This window comes from Rhineura floridana, chromosome 12 (assembly GCF_030035675.1).
Source record: "Rhineura floridana isolate rRhiFlo1 chromosome 12, rRhiFlo1.hap2, whole genome shotgun sequence".
Taxonomy (NCBI): domain Eukaryota; kingdom Metazoa; phylum Chordata; class Lepidosauria; order Squamata; family Rhineuridae; genus Rhineura; species Rhineura floridana.
The window spans coordinates 45500494-45523658 of record NC_084491.1 but is presented as its reverse complement, the minus strand read 5'-3'; the positions used below and the strand labels follow the sequence as shown (position 1 = coordinate 45523658).

General features: G+C 49.2%; 1 protein-coding gene across 3 annotated transcripts in view; it reads left to right on the top strand.

The window, feature by feature from the left end:
- The window catches only part of KMT2A (lysine methyltransferase 2A), a 54579-nt gene that overhangs the window by 25246 nt on the left and 6168 nt on the right, over positions 1-23165 (top strand). For 2 of the 3 annotated variants that reach the window (XM_061593194.1, XM_061593193.1), the window contains exons 10-31: positions 27-140; positions 847-993; positions 1208-1303; positions 2684-2804; positions 3089-3202; positions 3727-3911; positions 5063-5236; positions 5639-5749; positions 6007-6080; positions 6431-6624; positions 7022-7128; positions 12607-12744; positions 13607-13765; positions 13858-13975; positions 14076-14154; positions 14460-14608; positions 15473-15622; positions 16475-20738; positions 21429-21515; positions 22157-22221; positions 22465-22635; positions 22872-22946. In XM_061593194.1, the coding sequence (XP_061449178.1) occupies positions 27-140; positions 847-993; positions 1208-1303; positions 2684-2804; positions 3089-3202; positions 3727-3911; positions 5063-5236; positions 5639-5749; positions 6007-6080; positions 6431-6624; positions 7022-7128; positions 12607-12744; positions 13607-13765; positions 13858-13975; positions 14076-14154; positions 14460-14608; positions 15473-15622; positions 16475-20738; positions 21429-21515; positions 22157-22221; positions 22465-22635; positions 22872-22946 (6892 nt within the window). The remainder of the gene's footprint in view (positions 1-26; positions 141-846; positions 994-1207; positions 1304-2683; positions 2805-3088; positions 3203-3726; positions 3912-5062; positions 5237-5638; positions 5750-6006; positions 6081-6430; positions 6625-7021; positions 7129-12606; positions 12745-13606; positions 13766-13857; positions 13976-14075; positions 14155-14459; positions 14609-15472; positions 15623-16474; positions 20739-21428; positions 21516-22156; positions 22222-22464; positions 22636-22871; positions 22947-23165) is intronic. The other variant, XM_061593191.1, reaches the window with a different exon arrangement.

Sequence of the window (23165 nt, the reverse complement as noted above, 5' to 3'; positions counted from 1 at the left end):
GTTCCCACTTCTTTTGTGCTTTTTAGGAGGACTGTGAGACTGAGAATGTTTGGGAAATGGGCGGTTTGGGTATCTTGACGTCCATCCCGATAACTCCCAGAGTGGTCTGCTTCCTCTGTGCCAGCAGCGGGCATGTGGAGGTAAGGGGGGGTGTCTGGCTCTGATAGTCCACACTGAGCTGTTTGATGGGTCATGCATGGGGTGGTTATTTTAATTATCTAAAGCTAAAGGAAATTTGAACTTGAAGCTGGAATTGAATCCTGAATAGTTTTCTATCCAATCTCCAGCTCCCATTTGAAATGCTGCTTTGCACGTGCCCCTCACAACAGAGGAGTGAGCAGAGTGCTCCCATTTAGCATGTGTTTTTAAATTGCTTTTTAAAAAATGTGCTTTTAAATTTGTATATTTGTTTTTAATTGTTGTAAACTGCCTAGAGAGCTTCAGCTATGGGGCAGTATACAAATGCAATAAATAAATCTCCAGCTACAAGCTCCAGTTGTCCTTTCATCGTCTCTCTTGCAGGGGTATTCTGGAGATAAAACAGCGCACAGATAAATGGTTCATAGCAGGAGGTTGTCTAAATCCATGAAATTGCCCTCACTTCATATTATCATTGAGTGCTAATAGGCCAGTGCTGGGGGAGGGGAGTGGAGGCGGAGGCTTTCTCAGCTTCTTTGAAGTAAATATTAAGGATATGTGGAACCATGAGGGGGGATGCCCAAAGTCCTTCTCTTCGCTTCCTCCTCCTAGAACCAGTTGTTTGGGGCAAGCTAGTGGGCAAATAGGTACAGTCCACGGCTGTGGGGGGCACGGATGGACTTGCTGACTTGCTGCCTTTCCTTGCAGTTTGTGTATTGCCAGGTGTGCTGTGAGCCTTTCCACAAGTTCTGTTTGGAAGACAGCGAGCGCCCCCTGGAGGACCAGTTGGAAAACTGGTGCTGTCGTCGCTGCAAGTTCTGCCATGTGTGTGGGAGGCAGCATCAGGCCACCAAGGTAGTCAAAGCCACTCAAGCTTGTCTGGCTCCTTTTGTCCCTCTGGAATGTGGGAGTGGGATTCATGGCATCACTAGGGATGGCCATTGGGGGGCGTTCAGTTTCCCAAACGCAGTTTCGTCTTGCTGAACTGGAACCCTAGCGTAGCATCAAATGTCTCAAGCACGGCAGGGGTATGGCTTCACTTGCTGCTCTGCTCTTTGTGTTCCCATAGCAGTTGCTGGAGTGTAACAAGTGCCGAAACAGCTATCACCCAGAGTGCCTGGGACCAAACTACCCAACAAAGCCTACAAAGAAGAAGAAGGTTTGGGTGAGTTTTGTTGCATCACCGGGGGGGGTGCATTTGTAAGGCAAACTTCATGCCTTCTCCCGCTATTATAATGAGACTGCTACATGTCTTAGCCTGATTTTGAAAGTGATGCACCTCTACTCTTTAAAAAACTGCTCACTGTTTACAAGAGAACATACAAACATGTGTCTGTATCCTGTACTACTAAACCCAGCATCCCTGCCAATTAGCCGTTGCAAAATAGGTAGGTTGAGGCATAAGAACATAAGAAGAGCCTGCTGGATCAGGCCAGTGGCCCATCTAGTCCAGCATCCTGTTCTCACAGTGGCCAACCAGGTGCCTGGGGGAAGCCCGCAAGCAGGACCCGAGTGCAAGAACACTCTCCCCTCCTGAGGCTTCCGGCAACTGGTTTTCAGAAGCATGCTGCCTCTGACTAGGGTGGCAGAGCACAGCCATCATGGCTAGTAGCCATTGATAGCCCTGTCCTCCATGAATTTGTCTAATCTTCTTTTAAAGCCATCCAAGCTGGTGGCCATTACTGCGTCTTGTGGAAGCAAATTCCATAGTTTAACTGTGCGCTGAGTAAAGTACTTGCTTTTGTCTGTCCTGAATCTTCCAACATTCAGCTTCTTTGAATGTCCACGAGTTCTAGTATTATGAGAGAGGGAGAAGAACTTTTCTCTATCCACTTTCTCAATGCCATGCATAATTTTATACACTTCTATCATGTCTCCTCTGACCAGCCTTTTCTCTAAACTAAAAAGCCCCAAATGCTGCAACCTTTCCTCGTAAGGGAGTCGCTCCATCCCCTTGATCATTCTGGTTGCCTTCTTCTGAACCTTTTCCAACTCTATAATATCCTTTTTGAGATGAGGTGACCAAAACTGTACACAGTATTCCAAATGTGGCCGCACCATAGATTTATACAACGGCATTATGATATCGGCTGTTTTATTTTCAATACCTTTCCTTGTGTAATTTTTCCATATTTAAACTATGGAAAATGCTCCCACAGGCATAAGAACATAAGAAGAGCCTGCTGGATCAGGCCACTGGCCCATCTAGTCCGGCATCCTGTTCTCACAGTGGCCAACCAGGTGCCTGGGGGAAGCCCGCAAGCAGGACCCGAGTGCAAGAACACTCTCCCCTCCTGAGGCTTCCGGCAACTGGTTTTCAGAAGCATGCTGCCTCTGACTAGGGTGGCAGAGCACAGCCATCATGGCTAGTAGCCATTGATAGCCCTGTCCTCCATGAATTTGTCTAATCTTCTTTTAAAGCCGTCCAAGCTGGTGGCCATTACTGCATCTTGTGGGAGGCATGCATCACTCATAGAGGGCAGCTTCTTTGATGCCTGCCATAACTCAATCCCATCATCCCTTGACTCCTTGTCTGTCTTTCCAGATCTGCACTAAATGTGTCCGCTGCAAGAGCTGTGGAGCGACAACGCCAGGCAAAGGGTGGGATGCCCAGTGGTCTCACGACTTCTCTCTGTGTCACGATTGTGCCAAACTCTTCGCTAAAGGTGTGGAGAGGCCGGGAGCATGATAAGCCTGGTCTGCCACTGACATACACCATATCATGCACAAGGGAAGGGCTGCTGGCGGGAGTTCCACGTGTGGATGTAGCTCTTGCTTTGTTTTTCACTGTTGCAATCTGGGAAGTGAGATTGGGGGAAGGAGGGAGCTGCATTGGCTGGTAGCCATTCTTGCCTTATTGATGGAGTCCCCTGACCGCTAGCTGCCCTGGATATTTGGCTGTGCATGCTTATGGTGGGAGACCTGGATTGTCCCTCTGTCTTGCTTGCAGGGAACTTCTGCCCCCTCTGTGACAAATGCTATGATGACGATGACTATGAGAGCAAGATGATGCAGTGTGGGAAATGTGACCACTGGGTCCACTCCAAGTGTGAGAACCTCTCAGGTGAGGACGGCCTCTAGCCTGTCGTATGTAGAGGAGGTGCATTTAAAACCAAGAAGCTTGTACTTTAAATCCTTTTTATAATTTCATCTTGGTCAGGTGGGCAAATTCTTCTTGGACTGAAGTGTAGAGGCCAAGGAGCTAATATCCTATGCTAATTGTGTACAAAGTGTGCTGAGCTGCGGAGTGAGGATTTACTGGGAGCCCAGCTGTGCTGTAGGTTCTGGAGCAGGAGCAGAGAGACCCTTTCCCCATTGAATGTTGCCAGTTAGGGAGATGTTAAATCTAGTTAGGGAGATGTTAAATCTACATGTAAACCCACTCCAGATGTTCAGTAGACCACATTCCTCAAGAATTTGTGATTCCACTGTGTTCTCTAAGCCCCCAGAATTTGAAAGCCTTAAAGCTGAGCTCCTTTGTATGTAGTCTCATGCCCAAGAGCTGCCATGCAGGCTCACCACCCTAGAGTTGACACATTTGGCTTCCTGGGGCTTGGCACCCATAACGCTTGCCGTGTCTCCCTTCAGATGAGATGTATGAGATCCTCTCCAACCTGCCAGAGAGCGTGGCTTACACTTGCATTAACTGCACAGAACGACATCCTGCTGAATGGCGGCTAGCACTGGAGAAAGAGCTGCAGCTTTCTTTGAAGCAGGTTCTGACCACCCTGCTGAATTCCAGGACATCCAGCCACTTGCTGCGTTACAGACAGGTGAGCCACCTTCCCATCCTTCTGAGAATTGTACAGATGCATCTGAATTCTGACTGCTGAGAGTTGTGGTGTTGGACTTTGAAGCATAATATTATTTCTTAGATTGCTATTGCCAGGCAATGGGTTTTGTACATGTGTGAGACAAACCAACAGTCTGACATTCTGTATCACAAGGAAGTTCCTGACATAAGCAAAATTCATATGGCAAAGTCTTGCTTACTTATCAGCAGTATCTGTTAAGAGGGTGTGTTTGAGGCAGGAAGAAGTTAGCTCACCTGTTCATATGAACCTGTGTCTCTGCCTTATCCTGAGCCATCCCATGGATCCAGCTGGCACGGCACTGGCTCCACTTCTCTGTAGCCTAAGTCCCAGCCCTTGCTCTGTGTCTGCCAGGAGAGCCCTCGCTGTAGGCCTCTTCTTCCCAGGTTTACTCTTTTAATCCGTTTCTGCCTCCAGGGTCACATGGCAATGAATCCTATGGCTAAACCTGCATGGTGTGAAGAAGTGTTATTTTGCCTTACCTTGTCTGCCACCTGTCATTTTTGCTGGACATTTTTTGGACCTTGAAAGGAAATGTTTCCCGTGTGTGCTCTCTGCACCACTCAGAATTTTATAAACTCTCTCATGTCTGTTCTGCCATTTTGCTTCCTAAGCTCAAAAATTCTGAAGCCTTTTTTTCCAATATAGAAGACTGTAGGCCCCTCTAGCGCTAGAGAAGGGGGCTGCCAGGGCCATGCTGTCAACGTCGCATAGCTTGCCCCAGGTCCACTGGCCATGCATTAGATGAGGATTTATGTGCCTCGACCTCTGCCCAACATGACAGGGTTCCAGCTCCAAAGAGGTTTCCGTGCCGAGCCTTTCCCCTGCAGGTGTGAATGTCAGGACCAAACTTTATGACTTGGAAGGTGGAGCCGCTGGCAGGAAGGGTCTTCCCCTCACACGGTTCACCCATGAAGGGGACTCTTCCCCCCGATTCTCCATTTGACTGTTCTTTTCTGCACCTCGTTTCAGTCAACTAGAACTTGTACCCACAGGCAGACTCCCTGTGAATGGAGTGCTGTGTGGTGGCTTGTTCATTGTATCGTGGTGGTGGGCTCAGAAATGTTGTTGTGTCTTACTCTCTGTCTGCCTGCCTGTCTGTCTGTCTCCAGGCAGCCAAGCCCCCTGACTTAAACCCTGAGACAGAGGAGACTGTCCCATCCCAGAGCTCCCCAGAAGGCCCAGACCCGCCTGTGCTCACTGAAGTCAGCAAACAGGAGGAGCAGCAGCCGCTGGACCTGGAAGGAGTGAAAAGGAAAATGGACCAAGGGAGCTACACCTCTGTGGTGCGTTAACAGCTCAAACAGCATCCCCTTCTGGCTTCTGTCAGAGGTTCCATTGGCTCTTTGGCTGAGGAAGAGAAGATGGGATATAAATTTTAAAGCAAATCAACTTGCTGTTTGTGAACTTGGTTGAAGTGGTCCTAAAATGCTGCATTTTCTGCTGTAAATCCTCCTTTGTACCTCCTTTGGAGGTGCATAGACATTGTAGCCCATGTTGCAGGGTTCTATCTTGGACATGCTGCTCTTCTGGAGCATGGGGCAGGGAACAAAAGGGAGGAATGGAAAAGGTGACCTTCTGCCACTTGATGTTCAGCACCCATGGGTGGGGAAAGGGTATGGGGAAGGCAGCCTGTGGAGGAGGATAGGAAGCTGAGGGGTGTGTGTGTCTGTCCCTCTCTCTTCCAGCTGGAGTTTAGTGATGATGTTGTAAAGATAATCCAAGCAGCCATTAATGCAGATGGAGGGCAGCCAGAACTTAAAAAGGCCAACAGCATGTTGAAGTCCTTCTTTATTCGGGTAAGCCAAGTTTGCCTCTTATTTTTGGTGATGTAGCATCTTAAATCCTCCCCAAGGAGCTCATATTTCTATTCAAGCTGCTGCTCGGCTGTCTGTGAAACAAATTAGTATCTTGACTTGGCAGATATTTAAGTCTATAATAAATTCTTCCTGACTGTAAATTTGCAGAGATCCTAGAAAGCTGTCTTCTTCAAGTGTTTAGTTCTGAGTCTTGTAAAGCATTTCTAACATTTAAAATTGGTGTGTTTGTTTTTAAGCAAATGGAGCGAGTTTTTCCATGGTTCAATGTAAAGAAATCAAGATATTGGGAACCTAATAAAGTCACAACCAAGTAAGTAACTTACTGTGCTTCCAGCACCTACTTGCTGCAGTTGAACTGGTGAATGTTTCGATCAAAGGTGGTGCTAGCACTTGTGCCCCTTGGACGTAAAATCAGAATTGAATTTCCAGATGGGTGTCTCCTGCTTCTCAGAGCAACTGCCTGCACTTAATTCCTTATCTGGAACATGGAAGTGGATTGTGAGGCCTCTTGTGCCAGTCTGTGCCTTAGCCCCACATCTTGCCTTGCAGCGATAGTCTGTGGGGATCAAGTGAGCTGTGCCTACCCAAGGGCTATAGTTGGGGCCTCCCAAAGGCAGCCATGCCTGATGCTCTGCCATGCCTCTTGTTGTTGCCTTCTAGCAGTGGGATGCTGCCAAACGCTGTCTTGCCCCCATCACTCGACCATAATTATGCACAGTGGCAGGAGCGTGAAGAAAACAGTTGTGCTCAGCAACCTCCTCTGATGAAGAAAATCATTCCAGCTCCCAAACCCAAAGGGCCTGGAGAGCCAGACTCCCCGATTCCACTGCACCCTTCTACTCCACCCATATCCAGTGAGAAACTAAATATTTTTGTCTGGGGGAAGCTCTACATGATGTGGCTACCATTGCGGGAGGCAGGCTTTGGACTTGGGGCTAAATCGGGCACATAGAAGGGCTGGGCAGAAAGCCTTTTGCCTGATCCACCATTTGCCAGGGGTCCTCCTAAGTCTGGACCAAGCCTCTTTTTCTGCCTTCCCCTGGTATCTGCATGGTTGGTTGGATTGTGTGTTATTCTAAAGAGAAGCAGAACTCCTTCAATTCAAGCAATAGCTGAAATTGGCAGTTGCTCTGGGCCTTTGCAATCCAAGTGATTTCTCCAGTAACTGGTCCCCAGGTCACATTTTCTTCCAAGCATTACTTCTCAGGAGTGAATGATATCCTGTATCTCTTTTTCTTTGTCTGCTCTGAGGTTCTGACAGAAGCCTAGAAGACAGCCCAGAACTGAACCCCCCTCCGGATGTGGAGGACAACCGGCAGTGCGCACTTTGTCTGAAGTATGGTGATGATGGGGGGAATGTAAGTGGCTCTATCAAGAGAGAGAGAGAGTGTGAGAGAGAGAGAGTGAGTGAGTGAACTGCAGAGCAGACACTTAGTCTTCATCTCCTGGTCAGGTTGAAAGGCAGGCCTAACCTTCAAGTCTTTGTTGCAACACTCCATCCAGCACAGCCAGACTAACCTTACTTTTTAATCAAGTTACTAGCTTAGTGAATTGTGGGAAAGCTGTGGATGTAATTTAGCTTGATACCAATTTAGCTTGATAAAGATCCCCACAATATTTTGGTTAGTAGACTGTTTAAATGCAGGCTAGATGAGATCATCATCAGGTAGATTCACAGCTAGTTGGAAAGGTGTACTCCAAGGGTGCTCACCAGTAGTTCCTCATCAAACTATAGGGAGGTTTCAAGTGTTGTGCCTCAAGCCTCTGTGCTGGGCTTGGCACTCTTCCAACACTTTTATCAGTGATTTATTATGTCATCTGAAAATATGGTAAGGATTCTCTCTGTCCCTTCATTTAACTCTTGGATGGTGGGTTAGAGGGAATTTCCAGATAACACAAAACTGGAGGAATAGTGAACACCTCAGAAGACAGCAATAACACTTAAAGTGGAAAAATGAGCAGAACCTAACAAAACGAAAATCAGTAAAGACAAATGCAAAGATCTGCAGTGGGGGAGGCAGGAATCCTATAAGCAGATATAGGATGAGGAACACCTGATTTGATAAAAGTGCATGTGAACAGAATCTCAGGATTGTAGCTGATCATAAGCTGAACGCAAGTCAGAGGTGTCTATAAAAAAGCTAATGCAATCTTAGGCTGCACAAACAGAACTGCCGTTACCAACTCATGAGAAGTAATAGTTCCATTTCCGGCACCATGCCTCAAAAAGGATGCAGACGCATTGGGATGGGTTCAGAGGAGGCAACAGAAACGGTCAGCAGTATGGAAAACAAGCTAAGTGAGGAACGGTTGAAGGACTGGGGAGCGTTTAGCTGGGTAAAGAGGAGACGGAGGTGGAACATGAGAGCCACTCTCTTCAGATCCCTGAAGGATTGTCATGTGCAAAAAGGCAGACGTAAGAGCAGCTGGATCAGGCCAAAGGGGGCCCATCTCGTCCAGCATCCTCTTCTCATGGGGCCAATCAATGGAAAGCCCATAAGCAAGCAGGACCTGGGTGCAAAGAGCACTCCCCTCTTGCAGTTTCTAGCAACTGGTATTTGGAAGCATCCTGTCTCCAACTATGGAGGCAGAGCGTAGCCATCATGGCAAGTAGCCACTGATAGCCTTTTCCTCCATGAATTTGTCTAATCCTCTTAAAGCCATCCAAATTTGTGCCCATCCTTGCCTCCTGTGATAGTGAACCCCATAGTTTAACCATGTGATCTGTGAAGAAGTATTTTTCTTTTGCCTGCCCTAAATCTTCCAACATTCAGCTTTATTGAATGTCCATGAGTTCTAGTGTTATGGGAGAGGGAGAAAAACTTCTCTATCCATTTTTTCCATGCATAATGTTATACACCTCTATCATGTAGCCTCTTACTCACCTTTTTTCTAAATCAAAAAGCCCCAAATCCTGCAGCCTTTCCTCGCAGGGGAATCAGTCAATCCCCATGATCATTTTGATTGCTCTTTTCTGAACCTTTTCTAGTTCTACAATATCTTTTTTGAGGTGAGGCGACCAGAACTGTACACAGTATTCCAGATGCTGCTGCACCATAGATTTGTACAATGGCATAATGATAACAGCAGTTTTATTTTCGATTCCTTTCCTAATGATCCCTAGCATGGAATTTGCCTTTCTCACATCTTCATCGAGCTATCCACTATGACCCCAAGATCTTGATCTTGGCTAATCACTGCCAGTTCAGATCTGATGAGCATATATGTGACATTAAGTTTTTTTGCCCCGACGTGCATCACTTTACAATTGTTTAGGTTGAATTGCATTTGCCATTTTGCGGCCCATTTACTCCTTTTGAAGCTCTTCTCAATCCTTTTTTTTTTTAATGACCTTTACTATCATCAGAAAACGTGACCACCTGACTGCTCACCCCTGCCACACACAGGGTCAACATCTTCATCAAGCTATCCACTATGATTCCAAGGTCTCATTCCTGGTCAGTCATGCCAGTTCAGACCCCATGAACATGTCTGTGCAATTAAGATTTTTTTGCTCCCATATGCAGAACTTTACACTTGTTTACACTGAATTGCCTTTGCCATTTTACCGCCCACTCACTCCATTTGGTGAGGTCCTTTTGGAGCTCTTTGCAATCCCTTTTTGTTTTAACAACTCTGAACAATTTAGTATCATCAGCAAACTTGGCCACCTCACTGCTCATCCCTAACTCCAGATTGTTTATGAACACGTTAAAAAGCACAGGAGGTCCCAATACCAATCCTTGGGGGACTCCACTTTCTACAGCCCTCCATTAGAAGAACTGTCCATTATTCCTGTTCTCTGCTTCATTTAACCAGTTTCTGATCCACAAAAGGACCTCTCATTCCATGCCAGTTAACCTTACTCAGGATCTTTAGTGAGATATCTTGTTAAAAGCTTTTTGAAAGTCCAAGTACACTGTGTCAATTGGATCATCTCTGTCTATATGCTTGTTAACACTCTCAGACAACTCTTATAGATTAGTGAGACAGGACTACCCTTGCAGAAGCCATGCTGGTTCTGCTTCAGCAAGGCTCGCTCTTCTATATGCTTGGTTATTTTGCCTTTAACAATACTTCCAGTTTTCCTGGGACAGACATAAAGCAAACTGACCTGTAATTCCAGGGATTCCCCCTGGATCCCTTTTTAAACATTGGCATTAATGAGCCACTTTCCAGTCCTCAGATATGGAGACAAATCTGAGGGTCAAGTTGCATATTTTTGTTAGAAGATCAGCAGTTTCACATTTGAGTTCTTTGAGAACTCTTGGGTGGATGCCACCCAGAACCTGCAATTTGTCAGTTTTTATTTTACCTATTAAACCTAGAACTTCATCTTTTATCACTACTATTTGCCTCAGTTCCTCAGACTACCTTCCTGCAAAACGTTAGTCCAGGCACAGGGATCTCCCTATATCCTCCACTGCGAAGACAGATGCAAAGAATTCACTTTGCTTCTCTGCAATCTCATCCTGCTTGAGCACATCTTTGACTCGCTTGTTGTCCAAGGGTCCAACCGCCTCCCTGGATGGTCTCTTGCTTAGAATGTATTTAAGCGATTTTTGCTGTTGGTTTTTGTTTTTAATGATGTGCTCCTCAAATTCCTTTTTTAGTGTCCCTTATTGTTTTCTTGCATTTTTTTTGCCAGTTTGTGTTCCTTTTCTCCTCATTCTTTTTTTTTTCTTGGAGGAAGCCTTCTTGCCTCTAATAGTTTCTTTAACTCTGCTCATTTACCACAACGGCATCCTCTTGGCCCTGGTGGTGCCTTTTCTGATCTGTGGTATACACTCCAGTTGAGCTTCTAATGTTGTGCTTTTAAACAACTCCCAAGCATTTGACCCTCTTGACTTTGCCTTTCAACTTGTTTTTTACCAGTCCCTTCATTTTGAGGAAGTAAAATGTGACCATGTTGGATTTTCTTGGCAATTGGCCAGTTACATGCATATTTAATTAAACAGCACTGTGGTTACTGCTCCTAATCAGTCAAACAACACTTAAATCTTAAGATTGAGTCAGGGGCTACTGTCCCTCTGGTCGGTTCCATGATCAGCTGTTCTCAGGTACAGTCATTTAGGGTATCTAGGAATTTTGCTTCTTTCTCGTGACTGGGACACATGCAGCCAGTGTGTGTCAGGGTTGTTGAAGTCACCCATTGCTACAACATTTCCTAGTTTATATGCTTCCTCTATTTCACTTTTCATCTTAAGATCCCCCACAGCATTTTGGTCAGTGGGACGATAGTATGTCCCCAATACTAAATTACTCCTGGGGCCCAGTCATTCACTCAGAATGATTTTGTGGAGGAGTCTGCCTCTTTGGGCGTTTCTAGCTTGCTGGATTCAATGCCCTCTTTCACACATAGAGCTGTGATACCATCTCCGATACATCTTTCCCTGTCCTTCCGGTATAGTTTATATCCAGGGATAACTGTGTCCCACAGGTTTTCTCCATTCTACCAGGTTTCCATTGTGCTCTCTGTGTCAGTGCTGTCCTCTAAGACCAGCCACTCCCATTCTCCCATCTTGGCTCGGAGGCTTCTGGCATTAGCGTGTAAACACTTGTATACAGTGTCTCTGTTGAAGTGTCTTTGGCACTTGGTTTGGCCTGTAGTACTTCGGCCTCTCTGGATTGCTATCCTGTGGCCCTGCCCACAATGCGTAGTTCTAGGCCTACCCCATTTAAATTTTCATGATTTTTTTTGTCTTTATCCCAGGAGGGAGATTTGTTTCAAAGCAGACCCCCAGCTCCTGTTGCCTTTGCACCCCTCAATCAGGTTAAAAGCTGCTCTGCCACCATTTGATTTTAAGTACCAGCAGTCTGGTTGTATCCCAGTTCAAGTGGAGCCCATCCCTTTTGTACAGGCCTGGCTTGTCCCAAAATATTCCCCAGTGCCTAACAAATCCAAACCCCTCCTCCCTACGCCAATGTCCCATCCATGTGCTGAGAGTACACAGCTGTGCCTTTCTAGCTGGCCCTGCGTGTGGAATGAGTAGTTTTTCAGAGAAAACCACCCTGGAGGTCTTGGCTTTCCGCATCCTACCTAGCAACCTAGATCTTGCTTCCAGGACCTCAAGACTGTGTCTGTGTTGGAATTGCTTTTTAATATGTTTTTAAACCTTTTTTTTTAAAGATGTTTTTAAAGCTTTTAAAAATGTTTTTAAAGGTGTTTTGTTTTAATATATATTAAAGTCTGTTCTTATGATGTGTTAAAGTTTTTTAGTGCTTTTTTTCTTTTCTTTTTTTGCTACCCTGGGCTCCTACTGGGAGGAAGGGTGGGATACAAGTCAAATAAATAAATAAATAAATAAAAACTGTATTTCCCCATGTGGTGCCACCATGCACCACGACCACTGACTCCTCCCCAGCACTATCTGCCAAGCACCCTTCAGCCAGGCAGGCAAATCACCTTGCAGCCTACACATCCCACTACCTATGTCCTAAAGACCTGTTCTCTGTTCCTGCAGAGGTCACAGGGTTAGAGCTAATGGGCTTAAGTTACAGAACGATAGATTTTGGCTGAACATTAGGAGAACTTCCCTAACAATAAGAGCATTTGGATGAAACAGCAACTATTACCTAGGGAGCAATGACTGGCTCTCCCTTGCTGGAGGACTTTGAGCATACCTTGGCAGCCAGCTGTTGGGAATGCTGTGGATTTACTGCATCAAGCAGTTGGGTTGGGCTAGACAGCAACAAAGGCCTTTTCAACCCTCTGATTCTCTGAGCCTTCTTAATGTTTGCCAGCTCTTCTTTCACCGTGGCTGTTGCCTTAGGTGCCCAGCAGTTGCACTTGGCTGTATTCTCAGTGCATCTGGTGGCCTTCTGCTTTTCTGCAGGATGCTGGCCGTCTCCTCTACATTGGCCAGAATGAGTGGACCCATGTGAACTGTGCCCTGTGGTCAGCAGAAGTGTTTGAAGATGATGACGGCTCCCTGAAGAATGTGCACGTGGCAGTGATCCGAGGGAAGCAGCTGGTGGGTAGGAGTAGGCAAGGTTCGGGAGGGTTTACATTTTTAAGAATATAGCAAAGGCAGGTATTGGAAAGCCCATCTCCATGGAGAACCAGTTCATAGTTGACTTTAATTGCCTGGCTTGAAAAAGTGTCAGACACAGTTGAAGTAATGGGGTTCACAGAACACTGCGTGTGAAAAGATCTCTGAATCCTGATCCCAACACTTCTTTAATAGCAGAGAATCAAAAGCTCCTGTTATTTGAATGTTTGCAAGCAACTCCGTTATAGTATAGTAGCATATGAACCAGCTCGTGGTCTGGCTTCTAAAGCAGCAAAATGTGACCAGGTGTCCCACCTGTCCTTGTAATGAATAGGAAAGGATGCCTTCTGTGAACAATCAGTGGCCCAAGGGGTGGGAAGTCACCTTAACAGGCATTGAGCAACTCACCTCAACTGCTGCAACAGCCAGGAGTTGAGGCTAGTTCCTGTGGCAGCTTCTTCATTCTACCTCTTGATCACTAATCCCTTTTGTGTGCTTGGAAATTGCTGTAAACTGAAAAACCTTTAACCTAAGTTGGAATTAAAATGGGAAGTCCAGAAAATGTCTGAGTTTGTAAAGGAACAAACAAAATCAGGCTGTGCTCAAATTAGTAGCAGCTTTTGGACAAGATGGGTTCTGTTTGCTAAATGGTGGATTTGAGCGGTGGAACAGCAGCAATTCTCTTTGATGTTTTTAATTTTAGTACTTGAATATTGATGTGATATACACTTCATAGAGCTAAGGTTAGGGTGTTCCTTTTGACTGCTGTACTTTTTCAGTGTGTTTGTTTTGGCCATAACAATAACATGCTTTTCAAAAAACCTTCCTCCCTCCACCCCTGCAGAGATGTGAGTTCTGCCTAAAGTCAGGTGCCACAGTAGGCTGCTGCCTGACCTCCTGCACTAGTAACTATCACTTCATGTGCTCCCGGGCCAAGAACTGTGTCTTCCTGGAGGATAAGAAAGTCTACTGCCAGCGCCATCGGGATCTGATCAAAGGAGAGGTGAGCCCCTCCCAGGCCTGTGCCCAGCTGCTCTTCTTAACTCAGGCGTAAGCAACACAGACTGTATGGGCATCTCTCTGTGCTTGCTGCAGGTGGTACCTGAGAATGGCTTTGAAGTGCTGAGAAGAGTCTTTGTGGATTTTGAAGGAATTAGTTTGAGGCGGAAGTTTCTTCATGGCCTGGAACCGGAGAACATCCACATGATGATTGGTGAGGCCTTGGCCTCTGCCCGTGGTGAAGGGCCGGGTGGGATTGGGTTGCTGCTGCTGGTCTTCACACACAGAACTTTAACTCTTCGATTTCCCTGCAGGGTCCATGACAATTGACTGCCTTGGAATTCTGAGTGATCTGTCTGACTGTGAAGACAAGCTATTCCCCATCGGCTATCAGTAAGTAGAATCTGAATAGGCAGCAGCAAAGTCCAGAGGCTATACACAGCTAAGTCCTACTCAGAGTAGACTCACTGAAATTAAGACACCTAAGTTAGTTGTGTCTGTTAGCTTCAGTGTGTCTACTCTGAGTAGTACTAGCATGGGATACCACTCCATGTCATTTTTCCTGGAAGGCGCTGTGAGGACCACCCAGGGAGCTTTTGACCTCCCTCCTCCAGCTGAGGAAGGGCTTTTGCAGGCATGCATAGCTCTATCCCAGCACTTCCGCTGTGCAGATGTTTATCGTTCAAATGTTTTTCCAGGTGCTCTCGAGTATACTGGAGCACAACGGATGCTCGGAAGCGCTGCGTGTATACTTGCAAGATCATGGAATGCCGCCCACCCCTCCTGGAGCCAGACGTCAACAGCACCGTAGAGCATGATGGCAACAGGACCATCGCTCACAGCCCAGGCAAGATGCTTGTGCCCGCCGCTGTTTCTAGTCCCCAGAGACAGAAACGTTCCTGTTGTGGACAGTCTTTGCCGCTGGACGGTGGATCAAGTGGTGATGAATTCCTGTGCAGGGCAGTCCACTCTCAGAGGGAGGCAGAAAAGGGATTCCCTGGGAAATGCCACATCCTCTGCTTTGGCTGTAGGGTTTGGAGTGGCTCCTCGGCCTTGCTTCACAACTGAGTCACAGGATCATAGAGTTGCAAGGAACATTGGGGGTCGCCTAGTCCAGCCATGCAGGCTCCACAGTGCAGAATGCAGCTTCAGTGTCCGCACAGTCCTGAAGAGTAGATGATATGTGGGGACTTGAACTTTGCCCCTCTGAGAAGTTCCTTGACTGGGGAGAAGGTGCTTCTTTGCCTACAATTGCAGATGTTTGTCCCTCCCTTGCTAATGACACATTACCCAACTTGGTCTTCTAGTCCCTTTTTGCCCTTTTTCTCCCTCTCTCCCTGTATAGAGGCTCTTCTGTCAACATTCCCGGGGGTGGGGGAACCTTCAGTAGTAGTAGTAATAATAATAATAATAATAATAATAATAATAAATTTAATTTCTTCGTCGCCTATCTGGCCAATGGCCACTCTAGGCGACTTACAAAATTGTTAAAATACAATTGATAAAATACAGTAATACAATATAAAAACAACACATCTGCAGCAACAATATTAAAACTAGGCAGGAGGCATTTCAGTTATAACAATTAACCCTCCCCAGATACCCCAAAGGCCTGCTGAAAGAGCCAGGTCTTCCCTTCATCCCTGAAGTTGTTTTGTATCTTGATTTTTTCTCAGTCCAGAAGCTCCTGATTTTTCTTCTTCTTCCACAGCAGAAATTCCAGCCAGAGAGGGCCTTGTGGTATCGGCAGTTGTGACCCCTCCCTCTTCAGACTTCCTGCCACATTCTCAGAACTGCAAGGCTCTGCGGATCAGAGCCCCTGCCCAGCGATCTCCCGGCTCAAGGCCTTTGCCCTCTGCAGGTCTGCCCCCCCCCCAGGCTCTTGTGTGCGCCTTCCCTTTGGCTTCTGCTTGTCTGCGTTCAGCATTGTCTTTAGGCTGTTCTCAATAGCATGGAATCTGTCTAGGTTGGGTTTGGGGCTCAAGAAGCGCTGCTGGGTGTTGATGGAAAAAGCCCTTAAGAGGTGCTGCCCATCCCCATCAAAGGCTGTGCGAGGGGATGCCAGCTGTGAGTTGTCCTGGGGTGGGGGAAGGCATCCTTGGCTGTTGCCCACCCCCACCCCACTGGGATTCCCCTAGAGCATCTTTCCAGCATCTCACCGGCATTCTTTGCATTGCCCTTATTAAATGAATCATGCTCGAGTTGCTGACAACTTGTAAACCTCCCTGAACTTTTCAGCCAAGGTGAACTCTGAACCGCACCCTGGAGGGTCATGTCCTTTCCAAATTCTTGTCACTGACAATCCAGGCTGCCGTTTTGAAGTCAGGAGACTTGGCCTAGATGAAAAAAGGTACCTTGGGATGCTGAAGCCCAGAAACCGCATCTGCACTTCCACAGTCATGAGAGTTTGTCAGGGGTTTGGATCAGAATTTGGAAAGAACCCCAAGAAAAGTTCACCCTGCTGCTGTTACAGTTAGGAAGTATTTCTGGATAGCCAAGGCCAAACCTGTTGTCATGCAACTTAAAGCCCAAAGGGAAAAGTTGCTCTAAGTGTTAGCAGAGTTTTTTGCCTCCGGAAGGAAGAATTAGGTACAGGAAGAGTTTGGCTCTGGGGATTGGGTCTCAGCTGTGCTCCTTGCCTGCATCAATCTGAATGTTCTCTGGACCTGTCAAGTTCGGTTCTGTAATTCCCCTCCCCTCTGTCTCTCCCCAGGGAGTCCCACCCCCATGACGCACGAGATAGTGACTGTAGGAGACCCGCTGCTATCATCTGGACTCCGGAGCATCGGCTCCAGGAGGCACAGCACGCCCTCTCCTCTTCCCCCTCTGCAGCTGAGGTCCTGGATGCTGCCTTCCAACAGAGCCGGGGGCGCTAACGCCAGGCACAGCATCTCTTCAGTACCCAGCCTAGCTCCCTTGCCGGAGCATGACTTGAGCACAAAGCTTGCAGAACGCCTGGCAGGCCCAACAGCTGTGTGCGTAGCCATCCAGACTAGCTCTGCCCATCCCTGTAGTCAGAAGCCAGCAGGCACAAGTGGAGGCCAAGGGGCTTCCTTGGAGGGGAGCCCATCATTAGAAACAACAGTGCCTCCAGGGGGGCACACCTCTGCCAAGGCAGAGAAGAGCAACCCGAGTGCTTCCCTAGGGAATGTGAAAGCAAGCACTCCAGCGCAGAGCTCCTCTGGCACTGAGCCAAGCACCAGCAAAGCAGGGAAGCTTCCAGAGCCTTCTTCTGGGCTGTTTTCTTCCAAAGAGATGGTAGCTTTTTCACTTTTACATCCGAGACCCCCAAAGAAGGAGCAAGACCAGCAGGCGGATCTCGCACAGCCAGAAAAAAACTGCTCTTATGAGGATCCGGAAGCAAAGACCGCCAAGCTTTCTGGGGCAAGTAACGGTTCTCCATCTTCTGTAAGTGATCTGACACCTTCTGTGAGCCGCGAGAGGAGGAAGAGGAGGCAGCAGCAGCAGAAGGGGAAATGGGGAGCCAAAGAGAGACATTGCAGTAAGCTTTTTACAAGTCCAAGCCTCCTCTCCCCTGGCAACAAGGACACTGCAGAGCCAGAACTTGTTCGTCAAGTTGTGACCCCTGAGCACGTGAATCAGAAGCACTGTAACAGTGTTCCTGTAGAGAAGGTCCCAAACAGTCAGCTGCTTAGCCAGAGGACCTGCAAGGCTCCTTCCCCAGGCGAAGGGGCCACTCCCAAGGATCTGCAGGCTTCCCAGAAGCGCACAGTGAAAGTCACTCTGACTCCACTCAAGATGGAAGGCGAGAGCCAGTCCAAGAATGTTCAGCGAGAGAGTGATGCAGAATCTCAGCCCAAGGAGAGCAAGCCAGCTTCTGTGGCACAGTCCTCTCCAGCTCTGGAATGGTCAGGAAATGCCTCTGTGGTTCAAGAAAGGCCAAGCTGTGCTTCAACCCCTGAGGCCCCAAGTGAGGCCTACCAGAGTCTTCCTGTTCAAGAGATGCTCCAGGAGGGAGCCAAGGCCCAGGAAGATGGGGCCTACAAGCGGCGGTACCCCCGGCGCAGTGCCCGGGCCAGATCCAACATGTTCTTTGGGCTGACTCCCTTGTATGGGGTGAGGTCTTATGGCGAGGAAGACATTCCATTCTACAGCAACTCCACTGGGAAGAAGCGGGGAAAGAGGTCTGCTGAAGGGCAAGTGGATGGTGCTGATGACCTCAGCACGTCGGATGAGGATGACCTTTACTACTACAACTTTGCCAGGACAGTGGTCTCGAGCACAGAAGAGCATCTTGCATCCCCTCACAACTTATTCCGGGAGGAGGAACAGTGCAGCCTTCCCAAAATCTCTCAGCTGGATGGTGTGGATGATGGGACAGAAAGCGATACAAGCATCACAGTATCAACAAGGAAAGTCAACCCAGTGACTAAAAGGAGTGGCAAAGAAAATGGGACTGAAAGCGTAAAGCTTGATCAGAGCGAGGAGAAGGCTCAGGTGGCCAAGAGCTCAGCTGGCCACAAGACAACTGAGCCAAAGATGGAGAACTGCCGTGTCAAAACTCAGAGCCAGGATCCTTTGGAAGCTCAGCTGAGCTCTTTAGAGGCAGGCCGCCGCCCCCGCGCCAGCACCCCTTCCGAGAAGGCCTTGCTGGACACTTTCAGCACAGAGCTGCTCAAGTCTGACTCTGACAACAACAACAGCGATGACTGCGGGAACATTCTCCCATCTGACATCATGGACTTTGTGCTGAAAAACACCCCCTCGATGCAGGCCCTGGGAGAGAGCCCAGAGTCGTCCTCCTCCGAGCTCCTGACTCTGGGAGAAGGGCTGGGCCTTGACAGCAACCGGGGCAAAGACATGGGCCTCTTCGAGGTCTTTTCTCAGCAGCTGCCAACAGCGGAGCCCGCAGACAGCAGCGTTTCTTCATCCATATCGGCAGAAGAGCCGTTTGAGCTGCCCTTGGAGCTTCCTTCTGACCTCTCTGTCTTGACAACTCGGAGCCCGACAGTGCCTAGCCAGAATCATGGCAGGCTTGCTGTCATTTCGGAATCTTCCCTCTCTTCTTCCTCCTCCTCCTCCTCCTCCACCGCTGGCGGCGAGAGGTCACTCTTGGCTTTGCCTTCTGCGGAGTCCGCTGAGAAGAGGGCGACCATCACAGAGAAACCCGCCTCCAGCGAAGGGGAGCCAGCTCTGCTAAGCCCACGAGTTGACCCAAGCCCTGAAGGCCCCCTCACCCCTGACCCCTTTATTCAAGGTCACATCGAAGCAGAGCACATAAGCAGCCCTCCGTGTGGTCCTGGGGAACCAGGCCGTGCAGCCGGCCAAGACCTAGCCAGGAGTGGCGGAACGCCTGGGCTCCAAGTCCCAGTTTCTCCCACCCTCCCACTTCAGAATCCCAAATATGGGCCAAACTCCACAGACAGCCCTGGTCCAGCTCAGATTTCCAACGCTGCTGTGCAGACGGCCCCCCTCCACCTGAAGGCAGCTGCTGAAAAGCTCCTAGTGGTGAACCAGAACATGCAGCCATTGTATGTCCTTCAGACTCTTCCCAACGGCGTCACGCAAAAGATCCAGCTGACGTCCTCCGTCGGTTCTGCTCAGGGTGCGTTGGAGGCCACTGCTTCTGTGCTTGGGCCCATGGGGGGGGCAGGGCTTGCACTAGGGGCAGGTTTAAATCCCAGCTTGCCCTCCTCCCAGCCTCTCTTCCCACCAGCCAGCAAAGGGCTGCTGCCAATGCCCCATCACCAGCACTTGCACTCCTTTTCTGCAGCCCCCCAAAGTGGCTTCCCCTCCACCCTGGGTAGTCCTGCCTCGGGACTTCTGATTGGTGTCCAGCAACCGCCTGACCCTGAAGCAAGTCAGAGAGCGGATATTGGGTCCACAGCCACCACACCACCCTCCGGCCTCAGCAAGAAAAGGCCAATTGCACGTCTGCAATCACGAAAGAACAAAAAACTTGCCCCTTCAGCCATTGCCTCTTCTGACATGGTACCAAACATGACATTAATGAGCTTCACTCCATCCCAGCTCCCCAGCCATCCAAGCCTGCTAGATCTGGGGACTACCAGTAACTCTGCACCCCACAGAACAGTTCCCAATATCATCAAGCGTTCAAAGTCAGGGGTTATGTACTTTGAACACCCCCCTCTGCTGCCCCAGAGGGTGGGGGCGACCACAGCAGCAGCTGGAACATCTCCTGGTGTGGCTGGGCCTGAGAGTGGCCCTCTTGCAACCGGACCAGTGTCAGGCCTACCCACTGCTGCATCTGTGTTGAATACAGTGTCCATGCCGACATCGTCAGCGCCTCCCGCAAGCGCATCAGTCCCTGGCCATGTGCTGAGGCACGGGTCTGTTGCACTACCTAGCTCCGGGATGCCAGGAGTGTCTGACATGGGCTCTATCAGCAACCTGTTAATCAAAGCCACTCAGCAGAGCTTGGGTCTTCCGGAGCAGTGCACCGCAGTGCTGCCATCTAGCTCTGGGATGTTTCCATCACTTGGCGACAGCTCGTCGGCTCAGTCTGCAGCCTCTGTGACCGCAACAGCATCCAGCATCTGTGTCATGCCGTCCACACAAACGGTGGGCAGGACTCCTGACCATGAAGGCTCTTACCAGCCTGGGCCTCTGACACAGATCCTGGCCAGCAAAACTGGGACTGTCCCACCTCAGGTGGACCTCACTCCTTCCCAAGCCCCGTCACTCTCAAGCTTTCCCCACTTGGCAGACATTGCTAACCCTGCAGCACTAGAGCAAAACCAGTCCTCCTCCTCCTCCTCCATCACATGTGCCAGCTCAGCTTCCCCTGTGAGCTCCATATCCTCTGAGCAGCTGCCTGGAAGCTCCTCTGTGAAAGTCAAAGCCAAAGTTAAACGGATTCAGCCCTTGTCAGACAGCAGCAACAGCAGCAAAGGGCCTGGGAAGAAGCACAAGTTGTCTCATTTCTGGACCTGCTCCCCTGAGAAGCACCTTCCCCCAGGAGGCATCAGTGCTGCAGCCCAGGACTTGGGTGGAGGGTAAGAGAAGGAAGTCTTGGTCCTTCCCCTTCTACAGAAGCATCCTCCTTTTTATTTCTTAAGTTCTGCTGCTGGGGCTTCTAAAACAGAGCCCAGATGGAAAACATGCTTAACTCGGAAGCCAGCAGGCAGTCTGCTGGTCTGCCAGATGCACACTTGAACCAGACAGTTTCTGTGTAGTTGACAGCTTCTAAATATGAGCTGTGATTCCTTAGGGCCTTTATTTGAAGAAAAGTGGGAGAAGTCACTTTCCCTGGTAGCTTTGGGTTCTCTCCTTCCTCCCCGATGCATGGGCCTGACCTGCTTGGTTTACAGTGGTTGATGTGATGGGGTTGTACCAAGTGAAAAAGAACCAGGGGTGGGGGCTGGAGAGAAGAGTTTTGATTTGCCTGCCTCAGCACCGCGACTCGAGCACCTCAGTTGGTTTAATTCCATATTCTTGAGCAAACATCTTTTGAGGAATTCCTGTAGACAACCCACCTGCTATTAGTTTTGAAATGGGGCTTTCCTCTTGTTAATGGTGCCTGACCAGCAGCAGCACACGGAGCAGCTTCATGAAGGGACAGAGGAGTCAGCCTTGCGTTGACATCACAGAAGCGTTTGCTCCAAGTGAAGGGATACCTGGCTTGTGACCAAGCCCACCCCCCCCCCGGCCATTGTAGCAGCCCTGAGTCTTCCTGTCTGTCCTAGGAGTCCTGCCCTGAAGAAGCACACGGAGGAGGCGGAGGAGGAGGAGGCGGCCACGAGTGTCGAGCAGCTCCCGCCCAGAGTGGCAGGGTAAGTCGCTCTCTCTGCTCTAGCTCAACACTTCGATGGTGGGCACATCCAGACGAGCTGGGACTGTTGTGTGTCAGTGAGGAGCCGGCAGGGGCGCACCTGTGCCTGGCTGCACAAAGGAAGCAGCCACAAGTTCTGAGCAGAGCTTGGGGAAGTTACTTTGTTTGAACTACAACTCCCATCAGCCCAATCCAGTGGCCATGCTGGCTGGGGCTGATGGGAGTTGTAGTTCAAAAAAGTAACTTTTCCAAGCTCTGGTTCTGAGCAGTTCCAGTGAAAGACAGATGGCCAGTGCCTCCCATTGGGCCATTCTGGTGGTGGCCTCAGAGCCCATAAGCAGCATGCAGACCGCTCTCTGAACGCTCCAAGCCTTGTCCTTATGTCCCACATCTGAGCTGCTGAGAAGGATGAGCAGCGCTGCTGCACTGTGCTTCTGCTGCTTGGTCCACCTCTGAACCGTCTGCTGCTCCCCGAAAGAATTACAAGCAGCAGCTTCTTAGTGTGGTTGGTGGAGGCGCACAGCTTGGGGTATTTTGTTTAGCTTATTCCTGTGGCAACTGCAAGGGAATCCAACTCCTAAAAGGCTTCAGTTGTCAAACAGGAGCAGATTCTCACATTGCTTCCAACTGTCCTCTCCACAGACAAACGACATCTGTCCCAGAATCCCACACAGCACAGAGCACAACAAGTGAGCAAGAATCCACAGGTATGTTGCCCGTCTCAGGTACAAATTGAGGGCCAGTTCACAGCCATTCCATCTTGCAAAGGCACATAAATTCATGGAATAAATTGCCCTGATTAAGTTTGCCCTCTGGTCCTCCTTGAGAGAGCCCTCAGTAGCTCTCCTAGTTCATGAGAGCCTTTCCCCGACTTCTTGATGGTCAGTGTTTGGTAGCTTTTGCACTGCTGAGGACTCTGGAGTCAAAAGGAGATCCTGTTTTCCTTCCAGACTCCAGAGCTCCGGAGGATGAGGAGGACACGTTCAGCTCCCCACTCATGTTCTGGTTGCAGCAAGAGCGGAAGAGGAAGGAGAGCCTTGCTGAGAGGAAGCCCAAGAAAGGGCTGGTTTTCGAGATCTCAAGCGATGATGGCTTTCAGATCTGTGCAGAAAGTATTGAAGGTGGGAACGGGCTGGTGAGGGAGGTGGTGGCAGCAGCAGTGGCTGCTTTGGGGTGAGCAGCACCTTTGCCGCTCTCGCCGTGGACCAAAGGGTGACTGTGTCACACCTTCCTAGGCGTTGCAGGGGAGAGCCCTGTGTGAAGCCATGCAGTTGTGGGCTGTATGATTTAACCAGGAGCAAAAGGGACGCGCCTCCCTCTCCCCGAGTCATTCCTTGTTTCCTTCTCTTCATCTCAGAGGCCTGGAAATCCCTGACTGACAAAGTTCAGGAGGCTCGATCCAATGCCCGCCTGAAGCAGCTCTCCTTTGCAGGTAACAGCAACAGCAGGCGGGTGGAGGTTCTGCCTCCCAAAGAGCCTGTCCCCGCTCCGTGAACAGGAAAGGGCCAGGACAGAGTGTTGCTGCTCCCCTGTAGGCAGAGGCCCAGGCAGGACTTTGCCACCGGAGCCGCTTTCTTGTGCTGGGGGAATACTAGAAAGATTCTCATGGAGTGCCCTGTGTTCTTCGGAAGCAATCCTTTGCTTGCACCAG